Source organism: Ranitomeya variabilis, chromosome 6 (genome assembly GCF_051348905.1).
Source record: "Ranitomeya variabilis isolate aRanVar5 chromosome 6, aRanVar5.hap1, whole genome shotgun sequence".
NCBI lineage: Eukaryota > Metazoa > Chordata > Amphibia > Anura > Dendrobatidae > Ranitomeya > Ranitomeya variabilis.
In genome coordinates this window covers 335,871,482-335,892,949 of record NC_135237.1, presented here as the reverse complement: position 1 = coordinate 335,892,949, position 21,468 = coordinate 335,871,482, and the positions used below count along the sequence as shown (strand labels likewise).

Genomic DNA, 21,468 nt, shown 5'->3' with positions numbered 1-21,468 from the left:
ATGCCCCTTCTCCAAGGACTCCTTAACATAGCTCCGCATGGCGGTATGTTCTGGCACAGACAGATTGAAAAGTCGGCCCTTAGGGAACTTGCAGCCTGGAATCAAGTCAATAGCACAATCACAGTCCCTATGCGGTGGAAGGGAACTGGACTTGGGCTCATCGAATACATCCTGGAAATCCGACAAAAACTCAGGAATTTCAGAAGAGGGGGAGGAGGCAATTGACATCAAAGGAACGTCACCATGAACCCCCTGACAACCCCAACTAGTCACAGACATAGATTTCCATCCAATACCGGATTATGCACCTGTAACCATGGGAAACCCAGCACAACAGCATCATGCAAATTATGCAACACCAGAAAACGACAATCTTCCTGATGGGCTGGCGCCATGCACATGGTCAGCTGTGTCCAAAACTGAGGTTTATTTTTAGCCAACGGTGTAGCATCAATACCCCTCAAAGGAATAGGACTCTGCAAAGCCTGCAAGGGGAAACCACAACGCCTGGCAAATTCTAAGTCCATTAAATTTAGAGCGGCGCCTGAATCCACAAATGCCATGACAGAAAATGACGATAATGAGCAGATCAGGGTCACAGATAACAGAAATTTAGGTTGTACAGTACTGATGGTAACAGAACTAGCGATTCTCTTGGTACGCTTAGGGCAATCAGAAATAACATGAGCAGAATCGCCGCAGTAAAAACACAACCTATTCTGACATCTGAATCCTTGCCGTTCAGCTCTAGACACAATCCTATCACACTGCATAGGCTCAGGACTCCGCTCGGAAGACAATGCCATAGTGTGCACAACTCTGCACTTGCGCAAGCGCCGATCAATCTGAATGGCCAAAGACATAGAATCACTCAGCCCAGCAGGCGTGGGGAACCCCACCATAACATCTTTAACAGATTCAGAAAGACCCTTTCTGAAGATTGCCGCCAAGGCATCCTCAATCCATTTAGTTAGTACAGACCATTTTCTAAACTTCTGGCAATATGATTCTGCCGCTTCTTGACCCTGAGACAGGGCCAACAAGGTCTTTTCAGCATGATCCACTGAATTAGGTTCGTTATACAATAACCCAAGCGCCTGAAAAAAGGTGTCTACATTAAGCAACGCCGGATTCCCAGGTTCCAGGGCAAATGCCCAATCCTGAGGGTCACCACGCAGCAGAGATATAACAATTTTAACCTGCTGGATGGGATCACCAGAGGAACGGGGTTTCAGAGCAAAAAACAGTTTACAGTTATTTTTAAAGCTCAGAAATTTGGACCTATCCCCAAAAAACAAATCAGGAGTTGGAATTCTAGGCTCTAAAACCGGAGTCTGAACGATATAATCGGAAATACCCTGTACTCTAGCAGCAAGTTGATCCACACGAGAAGCCAATCCCTGAACATCCATATCAGCACTGAACTCCTGAGCCACCCAGAGGTAAAGAGGGAAGGAAAAAAAACAAAAAAAAAACCACAACAGACTACAGAAATAAAATGGCTCAGCACTTTCCTTCCCTTCTTCTGAGATGCGGTTAACTCATTGTTGGCCAGTTGTACTGTTATGAACTGGTGGCCTAAGAGCAGCATGAGACGTACTCTGGAGATGGTGGTACCTGTACTGACCGCAGACCCTGAACTTACCACCGCAACTAGAAGTAGCCATGGAATGTGTTGTGAATTCCGTTCTCGAACTCCCTCCTGTGGTCATGAATGGTACTTCGGCGAGTTCTGTCCGTGGACTCCCTCTGGTGGCTGTGAGTGGAACTGCTGCTTCCTCAGCTGCCCTCGTTTGCGGCTAGGCTGGCTTCTCTGTTTAACTCCACTCAGATCGTTACTCCATGCAAGCTGTCAATGTATTAGTACTGGTTCAGATCTCTCTCGGATCTTTTTGATGACCTGTCTACTCCAGCAAAAGCTAAGTCCCTGCTAGTTCATTTGTTGTTCATTGTGTACTGAATATGTTTCTTAGTGCTTGCTAAGTTCTAGTCCAGCTTGCTAACATGATATTGCCTTGCTAGCTGGAAGCTCTGGGTTGCAGAGTGGCACCTCCGCACCGTGAGTCAGTGCGGGGGTCTTTTTGCACACTCTGCGTGGCTTTTTGTAGTTTTTTTGTGCTGACTGCATAGATCCCTTTCCTATCCTCAGTCTATCTAGTAAGTCTGGCCTCCTTTGCTGAAACCTGTTTCATCCCTGTGTTTGTGACTTTCCTCTTAACTCACAGTTAATATATGTGGGGGGCTGCCTTTACCTTTGGGGAATTTCTCTGAGGCAAGGTAAGGCTTATTTTCCTATCTTTAGGGGTAGTCAGCTCTTAGGCTGTGAAGAGGCGTCTAGGGAGAGTTAGGTACGCTCCACAGCTATTTCTAGTGTGTGTGTTAGGATTAGGATTTGCGGTCAGCAGAGTTCCCACTTCCCAGAGCTTGTCCTGTCTTCTAGTTTAACCATCAGGTCATTCCAGGTGCACCTAACCACCAGGTCCATAACAGTACAGCTGGCCCACAAAGTGTTAATGCATCTCAATAGAGGGATAAGAGAAGTTCTGAGACCATTTTTTTTTCTCTGCAGTGTGTATTGTCTTTCTTTTCCCCTTAACCGCTGGGTGGTTCAGGACTCAGGTGTAGATATGGACTTTCAAGGTCTGTCCTCTTGTGTTGATCACCTCACAGCGAGGGTACAAAGCATTCAAGATTATGTAGTTCAGAATCCTATGTTAGAGCCTAGAGTTCCAATTCCTGATTTGTTTTTTGGAGATAGATCTAAATTTCTGAATTTCAAAAATAATTGTAAACTGTTTCTTGCTTTGAAACCCCGCTCCTCTGGTGACCCCATTCAGCAAGTAAAAATCATTATTTCTTTGTTACGTGGCGACCCACAAGACTGGGCATTCTCCCTTGCGCCAGGAGATGCTGCATTGCTTAATGTAGATGCGTTTTTTCTGGCGCTTGGATTGCTTTATGACGAACCTAACTCTGTGGATCAGGCAGAGAAAATCCTGCTGGCCTTGTGTCAAGGTCAGGATGAAGCGGAGGTATATTGCCAGAAGTTTAGAAAGTGGTCTGTGCTTACTCAATGGAATGAGTGTGCCCTTGCAGCAATTTTCAGAAAAGGTCTTTCTGAAGCCCTTAAGGATGTTATGGTGGGGTTTCCCACGCCTGCTGGTCTGAATGAATCAATGTCCTTGGCCATTCAGATCGATCGGCGTTTGCGTGAACGCAAGGTTGTGCGCCATTTGGCGGTGTCCTCTGAGCAGAGGCCTGAGCCTATGCAATATGATAGGACTTTGACCAGAGCTGAACGGCAAGAACACAGACGTCAGAATGGGCTGTGTTTTTACTGTGGTGACTCCACTCATGCTATCTCTGATTGTCCTAAGCGCTCTAAGCGGTTCGCTAGGTCTGTCACCATTGGTACTGTACAGCCTAAATTTCTTTTGTCCGTTACTCTGATTTGCTCTTTGTCGTCCTACTCTGTTATGGCATTTGTGGACTCAGGCGCTGCCCTGAATTTGATGGACTTGCAGTTTGCCAGGCGCTGTGGTTTTTTCTTGGAGCCCTTGCAGTATCCTATTCCATTAAGGGGAATTGATGCTACGCCTTTGGCCAAGAATAAACCTCAGTACTGGACTCAGTTGACCATGTGCATGGCTCCTGCACATCAGGAAGATGTTCGCTTTTTGGTGTTGCATAATTTGCATGATGTGGTCGTGTTGGGTTTGCCATGGCTACATGTCCATAATCCAGTATTGGATTGGAAATCAATGTCTGTGTCCAGTTGGGGTTGTCAAGGGGTACATGGTGACGTTCCGTTGTTGTCAATTTCTCCTTCTACTCCTTCTGAAGTACCTGAGTTTTTGTCGGATTACCGAGATGTATTTGATGAGCCCAAATCCAGTGCCCTACCTCCTCATAGGGATTGTGACTGTGCTATTAATTTGATTCCTGGTAGTAAATTTCCTAAGGGAAGACTTTTCAATTTATCTATGCCGGAACACGTGGCTATGCGGAGTTATATAAAGGAGTCCTTGGAGAAAGGGCATATTCACCCGTCGTTGTCACCGTTGGGAGCAGGGTTCTTTTTTGTGGCCAAGAAGGATGGTTCTCTGAGACCTTGTATAGATTACCGCCTTCTCAATAAAATCACGGTCAAATTTCAGTACCCTTTGCCTCTACTGTCTGATTTGTTGCTTGGATTAAGGGGGCTAGTTGGTTCACCAAGATAGATCTTCGAGGGGCGTATAATCTTGTGCGTATTAAACAAGGCGATGAATGGAAAACAGCATTTAATACGCCCGAGGGCCATTTTGAGTACCTGGTGATGCCATTCGGGCTTTCTAATGCTCCATCTGTGTTTCAGTCCTTTATGCATGACATCTTCCGAAAGTATTTGGATAGATTCATTATTGTATATTTGGATGATATTTTGGTCTTTTCGGATGATTGGGAGTCTCATGTGAAGCAGGTCAGAATGGTGTTCCAGGTTCTTCGTGCTAATTCTTTGTTTGTGAAGGGGTCTAAATGTCTCTTCGGAGTTCAGAAGGTTTCCTTTTTGGGCTTCATTTTTTCCCCTTCTACTATCGAGATGGATCCTGTTAAAGTTCAGGCCATTTATGATTGGACTCAGCCTACATCTGTGAAGAGCCTTCAGAAATTCCTGGGCTTTGCTAATTTTTACTGTCGCTTCATCGCTAATTTTTCTAGTGTTGTTAAACCATTGACTGATTTGACCAAGAAAGATGCTGATGTGGTGAATTGGTCCTCTGTGGCCGTTGAGGCTTTTCGGGAGTTGAAACGTCGTTTCTCTTCGGCCCCTGTGTTGTGTCAGCCAGATGTTTCGCTCCCTTTTCAGGTCGAGGTTGATGCTTCTGAGATTGGAGCAGGGGCTGTTTTGTCTCAAAGATCTTCTGATGGCTCTGTGATGAAGCCATGTGCTTTCTTTTCTAGAAAGTTTTCACCTGCTGAGCGTAATTATGATGTTGGCAATCGGGAGTTCTTGGCTATGAAGTGGGCGTTCGAGGAGTGGTGACATTGGCTTGAAGGAGCCAAGCATCGCGTAGTGGTCTTAACTGATCACAAGAATCTGACTTATCTCGAGTCTGCTAAGCGGTTGAATCCTAGACAGGCTCGATGGTCGCTGTTTTTCTCCCGTTTCAATTTTGTGGTTTCATACCTTCTGGGTTCTAAGAATGTGAAGGCCGATGCCCTTTCAAGGAGTTTTGTGCCTGATTCCCCGAGAGTTCCTGAGCCGGCTGGTATTCTCAAAGAGGGGGTAATTCTGTCTGCCATCTCACCTGATTTGCGGCGGGCGCTGCAGGAGTTTCAGGCTGATAGACCTGACCGTTGTCCAGCAGAGAAACTGTTTGTCCCTGATAGATGGACTAGTAGAGTTATCTCTGAGGTTCATTGTTCGGTGTTGGCTGGTCATCCTGGGATTTTTGGTACCAGAGATTTGGTGGCTAGGTCCTTTTGGTGGCCTTCCTTGTCACGGGATGTGCGTTCTTTTGTGCAGTCCTGTGGGACTTGTGCTCGTGCCAAGTCCTGCTGTTCTCGTGCCAGTGGGTTACTTTTGCCCTTGCCAGTCCCGAAAAGGCCTTGGACGCATGTTTCCATGGATTTTATTTCAGATCTCCCTGTCTCTCAAAGGATGTCGGTCATCTGGGTGGTTTGTGATCGCTTCTCTAAGATGGTCCATTTGGTACCCTTGCCTAAATTACCTTCCTCCTCTGATTTGGTTCCACTATTTTTCCAGCATGTGGTTCGTTTGCATGGCATTCCAGAGAACATCGTGTCGGACAGAGGTTCCCAGTTTGTTTCAAGGTTTTTGGCGGTCCTTTTGTGCTAAGATGGGCATTGATTTGTCTTTCTCTTCGGCTTTCCATCCTCAGACAAATGGCCAAACCGAACGAACTAATCAGACTTTGGAGACCTATCTGAGATGCTTTGTTTCTGCTGATCAGGATGATTGGGTGACCTTCTTGCCATTGGCTGAGTTCGCCCTTAATTATCGGGCCAGTTCGGCTACTTTGGTTTCGCCTTTTTTTTGTAATTCTGGTTTTCATCCTCGTTTTTCTTCAGGGCAGGTTGAGCCTTCGGACTGTCCTGGTGTGGATTCTGTGGTGGACAGGTTGCAGCAAATTTGGACTCATGTAGTGGACAATTTGACATTGTCCCAGGAGAAGGCTCAACGTTTCGCCAACCGCCGTTGCTGTGTTGGTCCCCGACTTCGTGTTGGGGATTTGGTTTGGTTGTTGTCTCGTCATGTCCCTATGAAGGTTTCTTCTCCTAAGTTTAAGCCTCGTTTCATTGGTCCTTATAAGATTTCTGAAATTCTCAATCCTGTGTCGTTTCGTTTGGCCCTTCCAGCTTCTTTTGCCATCCATAATGTGTTCCATAGGTCGTTGTTGCGGAGATATGTGGCGCCTATGGTTCCCTCCGTTGACCCTCCTGCTCCGGTGTTGGTCGAGGGGGAGTTGGAGTATGTGGTGGAGAAGATTTTAGATTCTCGTATTTCGAGACGGAAATTTCAGTACCTGGTCAAGTGGAAGGGCTATGGTCAGGAGGATAATTCCTGGGTTTTTGCCTCCGATGTCCATGCGGCCGAGTTGGTTCATGCCTTTCATTTGGCTCGTCCTGATTGGCCTGGGGGCTCTGGTGAGGGTTCAGTGACCCCTCCTCAAGGGGGGGTACTGTTGTGAATTCCGTTCTCGAACTCCCCCCTGTGGTCATGAATGGTACTTTGGCGAGTTCTGTCCGTGGACTCCCTCTGGTGGCTGTGAGCGGAACTGCTGGTTCTGAGGTTGCTTCCTCAGCTGCCCTCGTTTGCGGCTAGGCTGGCTTCTCTATTTAACTCCACTCAGATTGTTACTCCATGCCAGCTGTCAATGTATTAGTACTGGTTCAGATCTCTCTCGGATCTTTCTGATGACCTGTCTACTCCAGCAAAAGCTAAGTCCCTGCTAGTTCATTTGTTGTTCATTGTGTACTGAATATGTTTCTTAGTGCTTGCTAAGTTCTAGTCCAGCTTCCTAACATGATATTGCCTTGCTAGCTGGAAGCTCTGGGTTGCAGAGTGGCACCTCCGCACAGTGAGTCGGTGCGGGGGTCTTTTTGCACACTCTGCGTGGCTTTTTGTAGTTTTTTTGTGCTGACCGCATAGATCCCTTTCCTATCCTCAGTCTATCTAGTAAGTCTGGCCTCCTTTTCTGAAACCTGTTTCATCCCTGTGTTTGTGACTTTCCTCTTAACTCACAGTTAATGTATGTGGGGGGCTGCCTTTACCTTTGGGGAATTTCTCTGAGGCAAGGTAAGGCTTATTTTCCTATCTTTAGGGGTAGTCAGCTCTTAGGCTGTGAAGAGGCGTCTAGGGAGAGTTAGGTACGCTCCACAGCTATTTCTAGTGTGTGTGTTAGGATTAGGATTTGCGGTCAGCAGAGTTCCCACTTCCCAGAGCTTGTCCTGTCTTCTAGTTTAACCATCAGGTCATTCCAGGTGCACCTAACCACCAGGTCCATAACAGGAATGTACCTAGCGCTCCCTAGACATCTCGACACAGCCGGAGGACTAATTACCCCAAGAGATAGAAAAGGGAAAACTATCTTGCCTCAGAGAAAATCCCCAAAAGATAAGCAGCCCCCCACAAATATTGACTGTGAGAGGAGAGGGAAAAAACATACACAGACGGAAATGAGAATTTAGCAAAGGAGGCCACTTCTAGCTAAATAGAAAGGATAGGACAGAGTACTATGCGGTCAGTATTAAAACACTAGAAAATATCCACCACAGAAAATACAAAATCTCCACAGCTAACTAAAGACATGGAGGGTATATCTGCATCTCCAGAGATACCAGCTTGGCTAAACAAATCCTTATACAGACCAAGCTGGACAAGACAAAAACATGGAAAAGAACTGAACAATAAGGCCACAACATGTGGACAGCAAAAATCAAGGCCAGAACTTATCTTTGTTGAAATGAACTGCAAAGCAGAAGAGACCAGGCAGGCATGTGAATCCTCCAGGAACAATGGGCAACTGGCACTGACTAAAGGGTGAAGCAAGACTAAATAGCCCAGTCCAGATTGCAAAAAGTGAACACACCTGATAAATGCTGCTATTCAGAGACAGCAGCGCTACCACTTACAACCACCGGAGGGAGCCCAAGAGCAGAATTCACAACAGAGGCGTGTCACAGGAGGCAGGAGACGGCAGTTGCAGCTAAAGCTTGTGCCTGCTGCTAAATAGAAATGCATATTGACTACACTAGCAGTGAATATTCATTTGTATGTAATAGCACGCACAGTGTCAGTTGCAGCCGCCAGCTTACTGCATCGGCGTGGTGATCACGTGTGCCCGCTACATAAGAAAATGAATATTCACTGTCCTCCATGCCCATAAGCCTGGAGGGCAGTGAATGTTCATTCCATTAAATAGTGGGCACAAGTGATCGCTTCGCCGCTGCAGCTGCTGACACCAGAGCAAGACGCTGCGAGGGAGTGCAGGGACGGTAAGTACGATGGTTTGGTTTTTTTTAAAGTTTTTTCTGATGGGATCATGCATACCAGGATAGGGATGAGGGGACATGCATAGAAGGATGAGGATGAGGGGACAATGCATACCCGGCTTATACTCGAGTCAATATGTTTTCCCAGTTTTTTGTGGTAAAATTAGGTGCCTTGGCTTATACTCGGGTCGGTTTATACTCGAGTATATACAGTGGTATAGTGTTTCTGACTCTTTATGTCTCTTTCCTCATGTTATACTTGAGTGATGGTCCCAGAAGACGGAGGGGGAGGGGCAGCGGTGGAACAGCTGGTCACAGGAGGCAGGAGCCGGCTGCTGTGGCTAAAGCCTGTGCCCGCTGCTAAAGAGAAATTAATGTTCACTGCTCTGGCACTGAATATTCATTTGTCTGTAATAGCGCGCACAGTGTCAGTCGCTGCCTCCGGCTTCCTGCAGGGGTGGGGCAGCCACGTGTGCCTACTACTTAAGGAAATGAATATTCACTGTCCTCCACACCCTTAAGCATGGAGGGCAGTGAATATTCATTCCCTTTGGTAGCGGGCACACGCGATCACCCCTCTGCTGCAGCTGCTGGCATCGGAATGAACAAGACACTGCAAGGGAGTGCAGTTACGGTAAGGCTGGGTTCACACTTGCGTACCGGGGCTTTGCGGAGGGCTGCGTACTTCCTCTGTTAAGCCCCGACCACTTCTGCACTTCTTCCGATTAGGTCTACCTTCTTCTGCATGCGTCCTGCTTACCTATACCTAAGGTCATGCAATGCCTGCACATGAGGAAAGAGACAGAGAAATATGTGCATAAAATCAGGTTTTGTTAATGTTCTTTGTTCTATACCAATCATGTATGGCCATGCCACGTGATGCATTATTTAATGCACCATCTCACAGTCTTTTAGTTTTTATTGTGTATTGTTACTTATGTGTTAATGAAATTTGTTGGATATGAAGTAGATGTCTCTGTTTTTGATAGGATGATCTAGTCAGGATTTGGCTGAGAGTATGGATAATGCATATTTGTTGTCTCCCGTCGTCCTCGCTGTGAGAAGCCACAATTCTGCTGTTACATTCAGTGTCTGTAGACTTTCATGTCAAACCTGAACAACTCCTTTAAGTCTAAAATCTTATGAAAATATGGACACATGCATTCATCATTTCTAGATCATTAATTGAGTTTGCCAGTTATAATAATTGATTTTTAGCATCACAAATAACAACCATATACTGGGACATTACCTTCACATATCTTCTGTTGCATGGTCTCCTTAATCCTGTCTATGGTGGTGTAGTCCTCTGCATACAGGACATAGTCAGTGGATGGAGAGTTAGCAATTGACACTAGTTCAGACTTGGTGATCTCAGAACCAACTCCAACTGCAAACATAATAATGTCCTGTGCTCTGGCTTGTGCAGCAATCTCTACCACATCATCCTGGGATTTACCATCGGTAACCACAATGGCTATCTTGTTTTTGGTGAGATTAGTCCTCTGGGAAGATGGAAAAACATTCTCAGTAGCAAATTTAATTGCTCGTCCTGTCCGTGTATTTCCTCCCAAGTATTTCATGCCTTTTAGGGCATTAATAAGTTGTTGGTTTGTCCGATGTTGCCCAAGGGGAAATTCCAACCTTGGTAAATCACTGTATTGAACTACAGCCACCTGGGTGTAAGCAGGTCCGATGTCAAAGCTGCTGGTTATGTTTATCAGCCAGTTCTTCGCGGTGTCAAAGTCAGCGTATCCCACACTCCAGGACCCATCAACGATGAACACTAAATCATTCATAGCAGTTCGGCAACCTGTTAACAAATATAAACATGTATTTTGTGCATTCAAAGAAAATGTAATAATAAATACACTTTTCATAAAAGAACTCTAAACCTAATGTCTCTCAATACAATGTTTCATCAATGGGAGATTCCTCCTATGGTTCCTCTGTGATTGTTAGGTTTGTTAAAAGTGACATTAGTTGTCATACTTGGAAGAGATTCCAAAACTACAGCCTGCATTTGTGAATTAAATTAAGCATGTGCAGAGCTCAGAATAAATGGGTACACCACCCTTGAAAAGTGAGATTTTAAACACTATTTCACTGAATACAAAAACAATTTCCAAATTTTTGACAAGACTGAGCGTCATAGAACATTTTTTTTATCCATAACATGAAAGTAAGGTTAATAATATACCGTATTTTTCGGATTATAAGACACACTTTTTCCCCAAAATTTTTTTGGGGAAAATGGGGGTGCGATTTATAATGCGTATATAGCTTATCGGCGTGCCGCAGTGGGTGTCCCAGTGGCGGTGCTGCGCTGTGTCCCCGATGCTGCGGGGGGCTCTGCTGACATTTTGTGAAAGGCCAGAGCCTCCCGCAAGTTCTTCCATGGTTTCCTGACTCCTGTGCGGCGGTGGACTCCAGGAAAATGGCCGACGGGAGGCAGTGCACGCGCAGATGGAGATCTCGGTGCCGAGATCTCATCTCCCAAGATCTCGGCGCCGAGATCTCGATCTCCCGGCGGCCATTGTCATGTTGGAAAAGTGCACTTCTAAAAAGTACACAGAGTGAAGGAAGCATCTTTTCTTTCAATATAGAACAGACATATAGAACAGTACATCTGTTAATTCATGATACCATCAGTGAAATGTAGCTCCCCAACACCATTAGCAGTCATGCAGCCCCACATAAGGACACTGCCACCATCATGTTTCACTGTAATCACAATGCATTTAGAAAAATGAATTTAGACAAATGAATAGTGCCTACAGTGAAACATGGTTTTTGGCAATGTCCTTATGTTGGGCTGCATGAGTGCTGTTGGTCTTGGAGAGCTACATTTCATTTATGGTATCATGAATTGATAGATATACTGCTCTGTACTGAAAGAGAAGACTCTGCGATCACTCTGTGCTCTTGGCAGACGTGCACTTCTCCAAGAGGACAATGATCCAAAAGACACATCTAAGGCCACTGTTGCATTTCTGAAGAAGAACAGCATGAAAGTGATTCAGTGGCCAAGTATGTCTCCTGATCTAAACCCACCTGAACTCCTATAGGAAATTCTGAAGAAGCATTTTGCATCAGCTAGTTTAAGTAACACTAAAGATTTTGTAATGAAATTTATATTATTAACCTTACTTTCAAGTTATGGGTCGAAAAAATGTTCTATGAAACTCAAACTTGTCAAAACGTTGGAAATTGTTCTTGCATTCAATGAGATATTGATGAAAATCTTACCTTTCAAGGAGGGTGTACTCATTTATGCTGAGCAGTGTATAAGCTATTAGTTCCCTTTCTGAACCTGGACTGTCTATTCATTACATATTTAGCCTTTGTTTTCCTGCAGCAGCCACTGAACGAGTAGACATGAATGGCTAGCTGTAAATTTCCCCAATGATCACAGCTGATTGGCATGAATTTTGCCTAAAGTTTCTTTTGTAAATACCTACACTAGATTAAAAAAAACAACAAAGAAAAGTGAAATATATCACAAGATTTATCGTATATTAAATGTTAATTTGTTTTTGCTTTCTGTGCTGGTATTCTTTTCAAGCTGAAAAGAAAAGTAAAATATTTTTCAAAGACGACTTCATTTTGAAAGCCCTAGCCAGGACAAATAAAGCAAACAGTATTTCTATTGACATAAAGGAGTGTTATTGCAAATTGCTAACTCCCTCCTAATTACATAGATCTGGTGTTCTGACAATGTGTTCCAGCAACAATCTAAAAGGTCTGAGTATCCTTTTTCCGGTAAGTTCAGAAATCTCACTTTGGATGGCCATATTTGTTTTTCTACAACTATATTACGGTCTTCATTCAGCCAAAACCAATTGGACACTGATGAAACATTTTTTGAGAAATCACTGAAATTTGCTGAATTTTTAAACTAACATCAATTTGCTTTGAGTGAGTTTTATTTCTTTGTATATAATGTTAGTGAGCATTCACTTACTAATTGCCATAACTATTAGTTTAAAAAATATATATAAGCTAATGATATTGTACAGATTGGTCATATCTGTAAAAATGTATATTTTCCCACTTTCTGAAATTCATTCTTGATAATGGCTTGAAAACATATGAAACTACTGATCAGATTGTGAAATGCTGATAAACCTATAAAAGGTTTGACCTATAAAATGTTCACTGATGCAATATACATTCTAAAAGTTGAGTCCTAGTGCGCACCTCATGACACCTAAAAAATTACTTTAGGATGTGCATTGTTCATACTTGCCACATATTTCCATGTTTACATACACATTTCTTAATTGCATCATGGAACCAAGATGTCTCCTAATCATGGAGTACCTATTAGAGTGCACATATCTTTTCTCTTTTGTATAGGGGGTGATAACATGAAGAAAACCTACCTCCTGTCACGGCATTGCCGCGACAGAGAGGAGCCAGAAGACTGTAGCATCTGATTGCTCCCACTCCTGCACTGAAAAGAAGCACTTCACCTTTTTAAACAGTGTAAATTTCTTTATGCAGTACAGGGGTTAATCGGCCATGTTGGGAGCTCTGGGAGTCTGAGCTCTCAGCTGAGCACTGTTAGCCACTCCTATCCCCTATATAATCTGGGTCCTGACTGACACACATTGTCATAGCCAGCTTTTGCTTCATGGATGGGAGGATAAAAGTTAGTGGTTACATGAGAAGGCGTTTGTTGGTTTATTTATGACTGTTGCTTGGTTTAGTAAGTATGATAATTCTCTTTCCTTCTCCTACTTTGCTTTTTCCCCATCTTCTACTCCCCGGTGTTATATTTGAGTGAATATTTGTATGCCTTGTATTTTCCTTTGCCCTTGTTCGTGTTACCTTGTTCGTCTGGCTGGTGTACTGCGGTTCGATTATGTGGGGGAAGGGTACAGATGGAGGGCAGATTGAGGAGATAAGGCAAGGTACATTGCCCTGGCATCTTCACCTTCAGAAGTAACCCGGGAAACAGGGTGAGCTAGGGCCCCTCCTAGCATTAGAGAAAAGGAAGGAGCCCCTGGTCCTGGATCACCAGACGACCGAGTCATGACAGCTCCTGTTTCACCTTCCCTTTTTTGCTGGTAGGTTGTACATGCTTGAGCAGAGAACAATAAGCGTTTATTGATCCTCATTTTTCTTGCAGTTATCTGAATGTTTTCCCTCGTGAAAACAAAAGCACTTATACTCCAGTCCTGTGTCGGCAACATACCAGCAGAGTCGATACTCGTGTACTTATTACGTCACATGAGCCCTACACCCAATGAGTGCTGCCATCACTGTCCCCACCTCTAGACATATGCCTAATCAAGAGAAGGTGAGTGCAGCAGCTGGCCACTCATTTCCTCTTGATTACTAATATGTCTGAAGGTGGGGAAAGTCGCGCCAGCACTGATTGGGTGCAGGACTCACGTGACATAACAACTTCACATCAGCCCCAGGTACACTAGTGCTGACACAACTGGAACAGCACCAGCATGGAAGGTGAGTATAAGTGTTTTTATTTTCATGGAACAAACATTCAGATCCTGGAGAATCTCTGTAATATAGTCTATGGTTATAAATCAGCTGAGAGGAAAAGTTTACCTAAGGATCTATCACTGAGTTCGTTCTGACAAACTAACAGGATAGTTTGCAACTCTTTTTATCTGTCTTTTTCTGAGTTCCTCTCCAATGTTTTATAGCCACATAACACATTAAGGTTGAATATGCAAGGAAGCAAAGACGATGTAAAAGCCAAATGTTGCTAAATGTGTAATAAAGCCTAGCTGCAAAAATGATTTTTAGTCTAAAATACATGGATCTAAGTTAAGAAAAAACATTTGCCCTCAAAGGTGGTCAACCCCATTTAAGTTTACAGTACAGGCCATTGAGATTTAGGCTAGGTTCCCACAATGAGCTTTTAATGCGGTCTTGAAGCTGCATATTTTTGTTGCATCAAAAAAGCAGCGTCTTAAAGTTCTGGCAAAGTGAATGGGACTTATAGATATCTTATGCGTTTTTTTTTTACTCAGTGTAAATTGACCTGCTGTGTGTGTCTTAAATTCGCAACATGTCAATATGTCTTGCGGGCACGTTGAGTTTTCTGAACTTCCAGATAGACTTGCATTAGATACAGAAAATCCATAGGTAAAAAATGCACATGCGTTTTGTAATGTGTTTCCGGGATGGAAAAGCATCAAAAACACAATTGATCAACATCTATGTATATCAATAATGTTTTGTCAAAGCCAAATATCAGGAGGTGTCAAAAATAAAGTAGCTTTATTTAAAGCATGACACAAGAAAAAAAAAGGCAAAAAAGCAGTGTCAAACAAAAAATCACATGTAAAAAAAAGCAACAAAAACACAGTAAAAAAACCACAAGCAACCTAATTTAAATCTAGGCTCAGAAATTCTGCAACATTAAAAACGCACCATAAGTAGTGTTGAGCGATACCGTCCGATACTTGAAAGTATCGGTATCGGAAAGTATCGGCCGATACCGGCAAAGTATCGGATCCAATCCGATACCGATACCCGATACCAATACAAGTCAATGGGACTCAAGTATCGGACGGTATTCCTGATGGTTCCCAGGGTCTGAAGGAGAGGAAACTCTCCTTCAGGCCCTGGGATCCATATAAATGTGTAAAAGAAAGAATTAAAATAAAAAATATCGCTATACTCACCCTCCGACGCAGCCTGGACCTCAGCGAGGGAACCGGCAGCGTTGTTTGTTTAAAATTCGCGCTTTTACTTGGTTACGTGAAGTCCCGGCTTGTGATTGGTCAGGGCGGCCATGTTGCCGGGACGCGGACCAATCACAGCAAGCCGTGACGAAATTACGTCACGGCTTGCTGTGATTGGTCCGCGTCCCGGCAACATGGCCGCCATTAACCAATCACAAGCCGGGACGTCACGGGAGGCTGGACACGCGCCCATTTTAAAAAGCGCGCGTGTCCAGCCTCCAGTGACGTCCCGGCTTATGATTGGTCACGGCGCCATGTTGCCGGGACGCGGACCAATCACAGCAAGCCGTGACGAAATTACGTCACGGCTTGCTGTGATTGGTCCGCGTCCCGGCAACATGGCCGCCATTAACCAATCACAAGCCGTGACGTCACGGGAGGCTGGACACGCGCGCTTTTTAAAATGGGCGCGTGTCCAGCCTCCCGTGACGTCCCGGCTTGTGATTGGTTGCGCCGCGGTCAACCAATCACAAGCCGGGAGGCTGGACACGCGCGCATTTTAAAATTTTAAAATGGGCGCGTATCCAGCCTCCCGGCTTGTGATTGGTTGATCGCGGCGCAACCAATCACAAGCCGGGACGTCACGGGAGGCTGGACACGCGCCCATTTTAAAATGCGCGCGTGTCCAGCCTCCCGTGACGTCACGGCTTGTGATTGGTTGCGTCTCCCATGTGACTGCGACGCAACCAATCACAAAGCCGGGACGTAATTTTAAAATCCTTAAGGACCTGAAATTACGTCATGGCTTGCTGTGATTGGTTGCGTCTCCCATGTGACTGCGACGCAACCAATCACAACGCCGGAACGTAATTTTAAAATCCTGAAGGACCTGAAATTACGTCACGGCTTGCTGTGATTGGTTGCGTGCCGGTCACATGGGCGGCACGCAACCAATCACAAGCCGGGACTCACGTAAAGGAAAGAAAAGCGCGAATTTTAAACAAAGAACGCTGCCGCTTCCCTCGGTAAGGTGCAGGCTGCGTCGGAGAGGTGAGTATAGCAATATTTTTTATTTTAATTCTCTCTTTTACACATTTTTACATTAATGTTGTTTCGATACCGATACCCGATATCACAAAAATATCGGATCTCGGTATCGGAATTCCGATACAGCAAGTATCGGCCGATACCCGATACTTGCAGTATCGGAATGCTCAACACTAACCATAAGTTCATTGTGGGAACATAGCCTCCTCTTCAAGGAGTCAATCAGTGCAATTTTGATAGATCATTGGTTTTCTGGGTTGGAAGATATTCAACGTAGGTTTCACCAGGTGGCTTTCGCAAGAATTACTAATTTGGTTCTGAGTACTCCTTAAAAAAGCCATCTGGCAAATTGTACATTGGAGTCCTGGGGTTTTCTGATTTGGTCCTATTTCCTATTACTGTATATGGTATGTTTATTCTATGATATTTGCTGGGGTATCTGTATTTTCTAATTATCAATCAACTTGGATTAATTTTTAATATGTATACTTACTGATGCCACTGCTATATTTTATTTAAATCTATGTATTTTGATATATGAATTTTTTTGTATTATATTTTAATAGTTTTATGTGTTATGCATTAATAAAGATATGTTTTTATTGAACATCATTCCAGATGTTGTGTTTATTCACGTTTATGAGTAGCATTACTGTTATTATACTTGTGGATAGTCACATACTTTGAGACATACAGTGCCTTGCGAAAGTATTCGGCTCCCTGGAACTTTTAAACCTTTTCCCACAGATCATGCTTCAAACATAAAGATACGAAATGTAAATTTTTGGTGAAGAATCAACAACAAGTGTATCACAATTGTGAAGTTGAACGAAAGTTATTGGTTATTTTAAATGTTTGTGGAAATTCAAAAACTGAAAAGTGGGTCATGCAATATTATTCGGCTCCTTTACTTTCAGTGCAGCAAACTCACTCCAGAAGTTCATTGTGGATCTCTGAATGATCCAATGTTGTCCTAAATGCCTAATGATGATAAATATAATCCACCTGTGTGTAATCAAGTCTCCGTATAAATGCACCTGCTCTGTGATAGTCTCAGGGTTCTGTTTGAAGCACAGAGAGCATCATGAAGGCCAAGGAACACACAACAGGCAGGTCCGTGATACTGTTGTGGAGAAGTTTAAAGCCGGATTTGGATACAAAATGATTTCCAAAACTTTAAACATCCCAAGGAGCACTGTGCACGCGATCATATTGAAATGGAAGGAGTATCTGTTGTGAATTCTGCTCTTGGGCTCCCTCCGGTGGTTGCTAGTGGTAGTGCAGTGGTCTCTGGATTGTAATCTGGCAGGTGTTTCTGTTTATTGCAGTTCTATTAGGTATTTAGGTTTGTAGAATCCATCAATCCCTGCCAGTTGTCCATTGTATCTTGGAGGGATTGCATCTCTGTCTGGCTCCACTTGCCCTGCTGTCATTTTGGCTAAGATAAGTGTTTGATTTTGTTCTCTGTAGCACGCATGCAGGGTGCTTTTATGTGCAGTGCAATCTATTGTGTTTTTGTCCAGCTTAGACTTTAGTTTGGATTTTTCTGTCATGCTGGATTCTTTGGAGATGCAGATATACATCCTATGTCTTTAGTAAGATGTAGTTGATAGTATATTCTGCTGTGGATTTTTCTAGAGTTTTAATACTGACCGCTTAGTACTCTGTCCTATCCTTTTTCTATTTTAGCTAGTAGTGCCTCTTTTGCTAAACTCTGTCTTTTCTGCCTGTGTACGTATTTCCTCTTGACTCACAGTCAATATTTGTGAGGGGCTGCCTATCCTTTGGGGCTGTGCTCTGAGGTAGGATTTCCCATTTCCATCTTTAGGGGTATTTAGTCCTCCGGCTGTGTTGAGGTGTCTAGGCCATGTCAGGTACATCCCACGGCTACTTCTAGTTGCAGTGTTAGTATTAGGATTGCGGTCAGTACAGGTACCACTAACTCCAGAGATTGTCACATGCGGCTCCAGGGTCACCGGATCATAACAAGTATCATACCAAACGTGGAAGAAGGTGCTCTGGTCTGATTAAATCAAAATTGAACTTTTTGGCAACAATACCAAACGATATGTTTGGCATAAAGGCAACACAGCTCATCACCCTGAACACATCATCCCAACTGTCAAACATGGTGGTGGCAGCATCATGGTTTGGGCCTGCTTTTCTTCAGCAGGGACAGGGAAGATGGTTTAAATTGATGAGAAGATGGATGGAGCCAAATACAGAACCATTCTTGAAGAAAACCTGTTTGAGTCTGCAAAAGACCTGAGACTGGGACGGAGATTTGTGTTACAACAAGACAATAATCCCAAACATAAAGCAAAATCTACAATGGAATGGTTCACAAATAAAGGCATCCAGGTGTTAGAATGGCCAAGTCAAAGTCCAGACCTCAATCCAATCAAGAATCTGTGGAAAGAGCTGAAAACTGCTGTTCACAAATGATCTCCATCAAACCTCACTGAGCTCGAGCTGTTTGCCAAGGAAGAATGGGCAAGAATTTCAGTCTCTCGATGAACAAAACTGATAGAGACATACCCCAAGCGACTTGCAGCTGTAATCGCAGCAAAAGGTGGCGCAACAAAGTATTAAGTTAAAGGGGCCGAATAATATTGCACGCCCCACTTTTTATTTTTTGATTTTACACAAAAATTTAAAATAACCAATAAATTTTGTTCAACTTCACAATTGTGTTCCACTTGTTGATTCTTCACCAAAAATTTACATTTGGTATCTTTATGTTTGAAGCATGATATGTGGGAAAAGGTTGAAAAGTTCCAGGGAGCCGAATACTTTCGCAAGGCACTGTATTTATCAATATTTAAAAGGTCCCCCCTTTTTTTCTTTTGGTGTTAATCCCTCTAATTTGTGTTTAGTTGGAATGCAGCTAACTTTACGAAACCTATTCAAATTATTTGACAACTGAGTTCTGTGGGCAAAACAAACTAGCCAAAATCCACATCAAGATGGATGCCACCCAGTGTGGTCTTTGGGATCTGTGACCCGATTATTTTATTTTGATGCACTATTGCACTTTTTTACTTTTCCTAGTTTGGGTTACAGTACACTACATCCTATAATTATTTTGATTTACATGAAATGACTGCTGTCCTCTCTTCACACTTTCTCGCTATTCGTCAGGCACACCATTTTCTTGCAGGATATTATTTTTTGAGTGCTCGCTCTGATGGCAATGTAGTGATTTACATGTTATTGTTTTAACAATAATTTTTACTATTGTACCAAGTATGTGTTCTGCCTTTTTTAGGGTGTCGAGGAGAAAGCTTCCTACCTGCTTGTGTATCCTCATCATCTTCATACTCATACATAACTTGCCCAAAAGTAGACTCTGAAAGTAGTATTATTGTAAGAGCTTTTAATGCCCAAGTAGATTTCATTGTAGACTTGGCTGCTTTTTTTCAAGTGATCTGTAATGGGAAAACAAATGAAAAATTAATAATGTACATTTCAATTTATAGAAAAAAGTTTTTTTTTCTCTTATCTTTGACAACTTTTTCTTTTTATTTAAAAGGATGAGTCATTTTTCATAATAATTTAAATGTTTTATTAATACAAGAAAACTTTTTTTTAATTAGAAGTACACATTCATTCTATGAAATTTTCTGTGTGTACACAAAGTTTCGATCCAAAGGTGAAGGGAAAGCAGTGGCCGGAGGCTATGGTCAGGATTGCATAGTTATGGAGCGGATCACCAGTATGTTGCATCAAGAGGATTCTGATATACCCAATCTATTGTAGAATAACTTATATGTTTTCTGGTGTGCGCTGTACATATTAACTATCTATATTAAGTATATTGAGTAAGGGATCCAGCTGTACCCGACGCGCGTTTCGCATGGATGTCGCTTCTTCAGGGGGAGTGGCCTCAGTGTGTCAGCTGTCCGATATAAATGATAGTCCATTTCGGTCACATGAAAAGACCACGACCAATGAAATGTTTTATTTTGGCACATGCTCACATGTACATCCCAGGTCCTTGCAGCTCACAGTCTCCCCTCCCGCCTTCATCAAATATATGTCTGCTTTTCACTTTTTTTCACTTTTAATTTTAATAACCACAAAGGACCACTAAAATACATTTTAACTTTGTTCCTCTTTCTGTACCAATTATATTCATATACAGTTGTGCTCAAAAGTTTACATACCCTGGCAGAGTTTTTGCTTTCTTTGCCTTTTTTCAGAGAATATGAATGATAACACCAAAACTTTTTCTCCACTCTTGGTTAGTGGTTGGGTGAAGCCGCTTATTGTCAAACTACTGTGTTTTCTTTGTTTAAATCATAATGACAACCCAAAACATCCAAATGACCCTGATCAAAAGTTCACATGCCCCATTTCTTAATACCGTGTATTGCCCCCTTTAACATCAATGACAGCTTGAAATCTTTTGTGGTAGTTGTGGATGAGGTTCTTTGTTTTCTCAGATGGTAAAGCTGCCCACTCTTGTTGGCAAAAAGCTTCCAGTTCCTGAAAATTCCTGGGATGTCTAGCATGAACTGCACGCTTGAGATCTCCCCAGAGTGGCTCAATGATATTGAGGTCAGGAGACTGAGATGTCCACTCCAGAACCTTCAGGGCTGTACTGATAGCTGACTTTGTGGAACTTTCTCCCATCCCCTACTGCATCTCTGAAGCTCAGCCACAGTGATCTTGGGGTTCTTCTTTACCTTTCTCACCAAGGCTTTTCTCCCACGATTGCTCAGTTTGGCTGGATGGCCAGGTCTAGGAAGACCCTCTTAGGAACCTTGAGCACTGCAGAAATTCTGTTGTAACCTTGGCCAGATCTGTGCCTTGCCACAATTCTCTCTCTGAGCTCCTTAGCCAGTTCCTTTGACCTCATGATTCCCATTTGGTCTGACATGTACTGTGAGCTCTGAGGTCTTATATAGACAGGTGTGTGCCTTTCCAAACCAAGTCCTGTCACTTTAATTAAACATAGCTGGCCTCCAATGAAGGAGTAGAACCATCTCAAGGAGGGTCACAAGACAAGAAAAATGACTTAAATATGAGTGTCTGAGCAAAGGGTCTAAATACTTATGACCATATATATCAGTTTTTCTTTTATATTAAATTTGCAAAAATTACTACATTTCTGGTTTTTTTCCAGTCAACATGGGGTGCAGAGTGTACATTTAATGAGAAAAAAATGAACTTTTTTGAATTTACCAAATGGCTGCAATGAAACAAAGAGTGAAAAATTTAAAGGGGTATGAATACTTTTCGCACCTACTGTAAATGAACT

General features: G+C 43.2%; 1 protein-coding gene across 1 annotated transcript in view; it reads right to left on the bottom strand.

Annotated features, from left to right (window-relative positions):
* The window catches only part of LOC143783273 (uncharacterized), a 143,779-nt gene extending 124,156 nt beyond the window's left edge, over positions 1–19,623 (bottom strand). Inside the window, exons 1-2 of the mRNA XM_077271685.1 lie at positions 19,498–19,623; positions 9,752–10,312 (exon numbers count right to left, since the gene is read on the bottom strand). Of these exons, the coding sequence (XP_077127800.1) occupies positions 9,752–10,312; positions 19,498–19,603 (667 nt within the window). The 5' untranslated portion in view covers positions 19,604–19,623. The remainder of the gene's footprint in view (positions 1–9,751; positions 10,313–19,497) is intronic.
* Between the last annotated feature and the right edge of the window lie 1,845 nt (positions 19,624–21,468).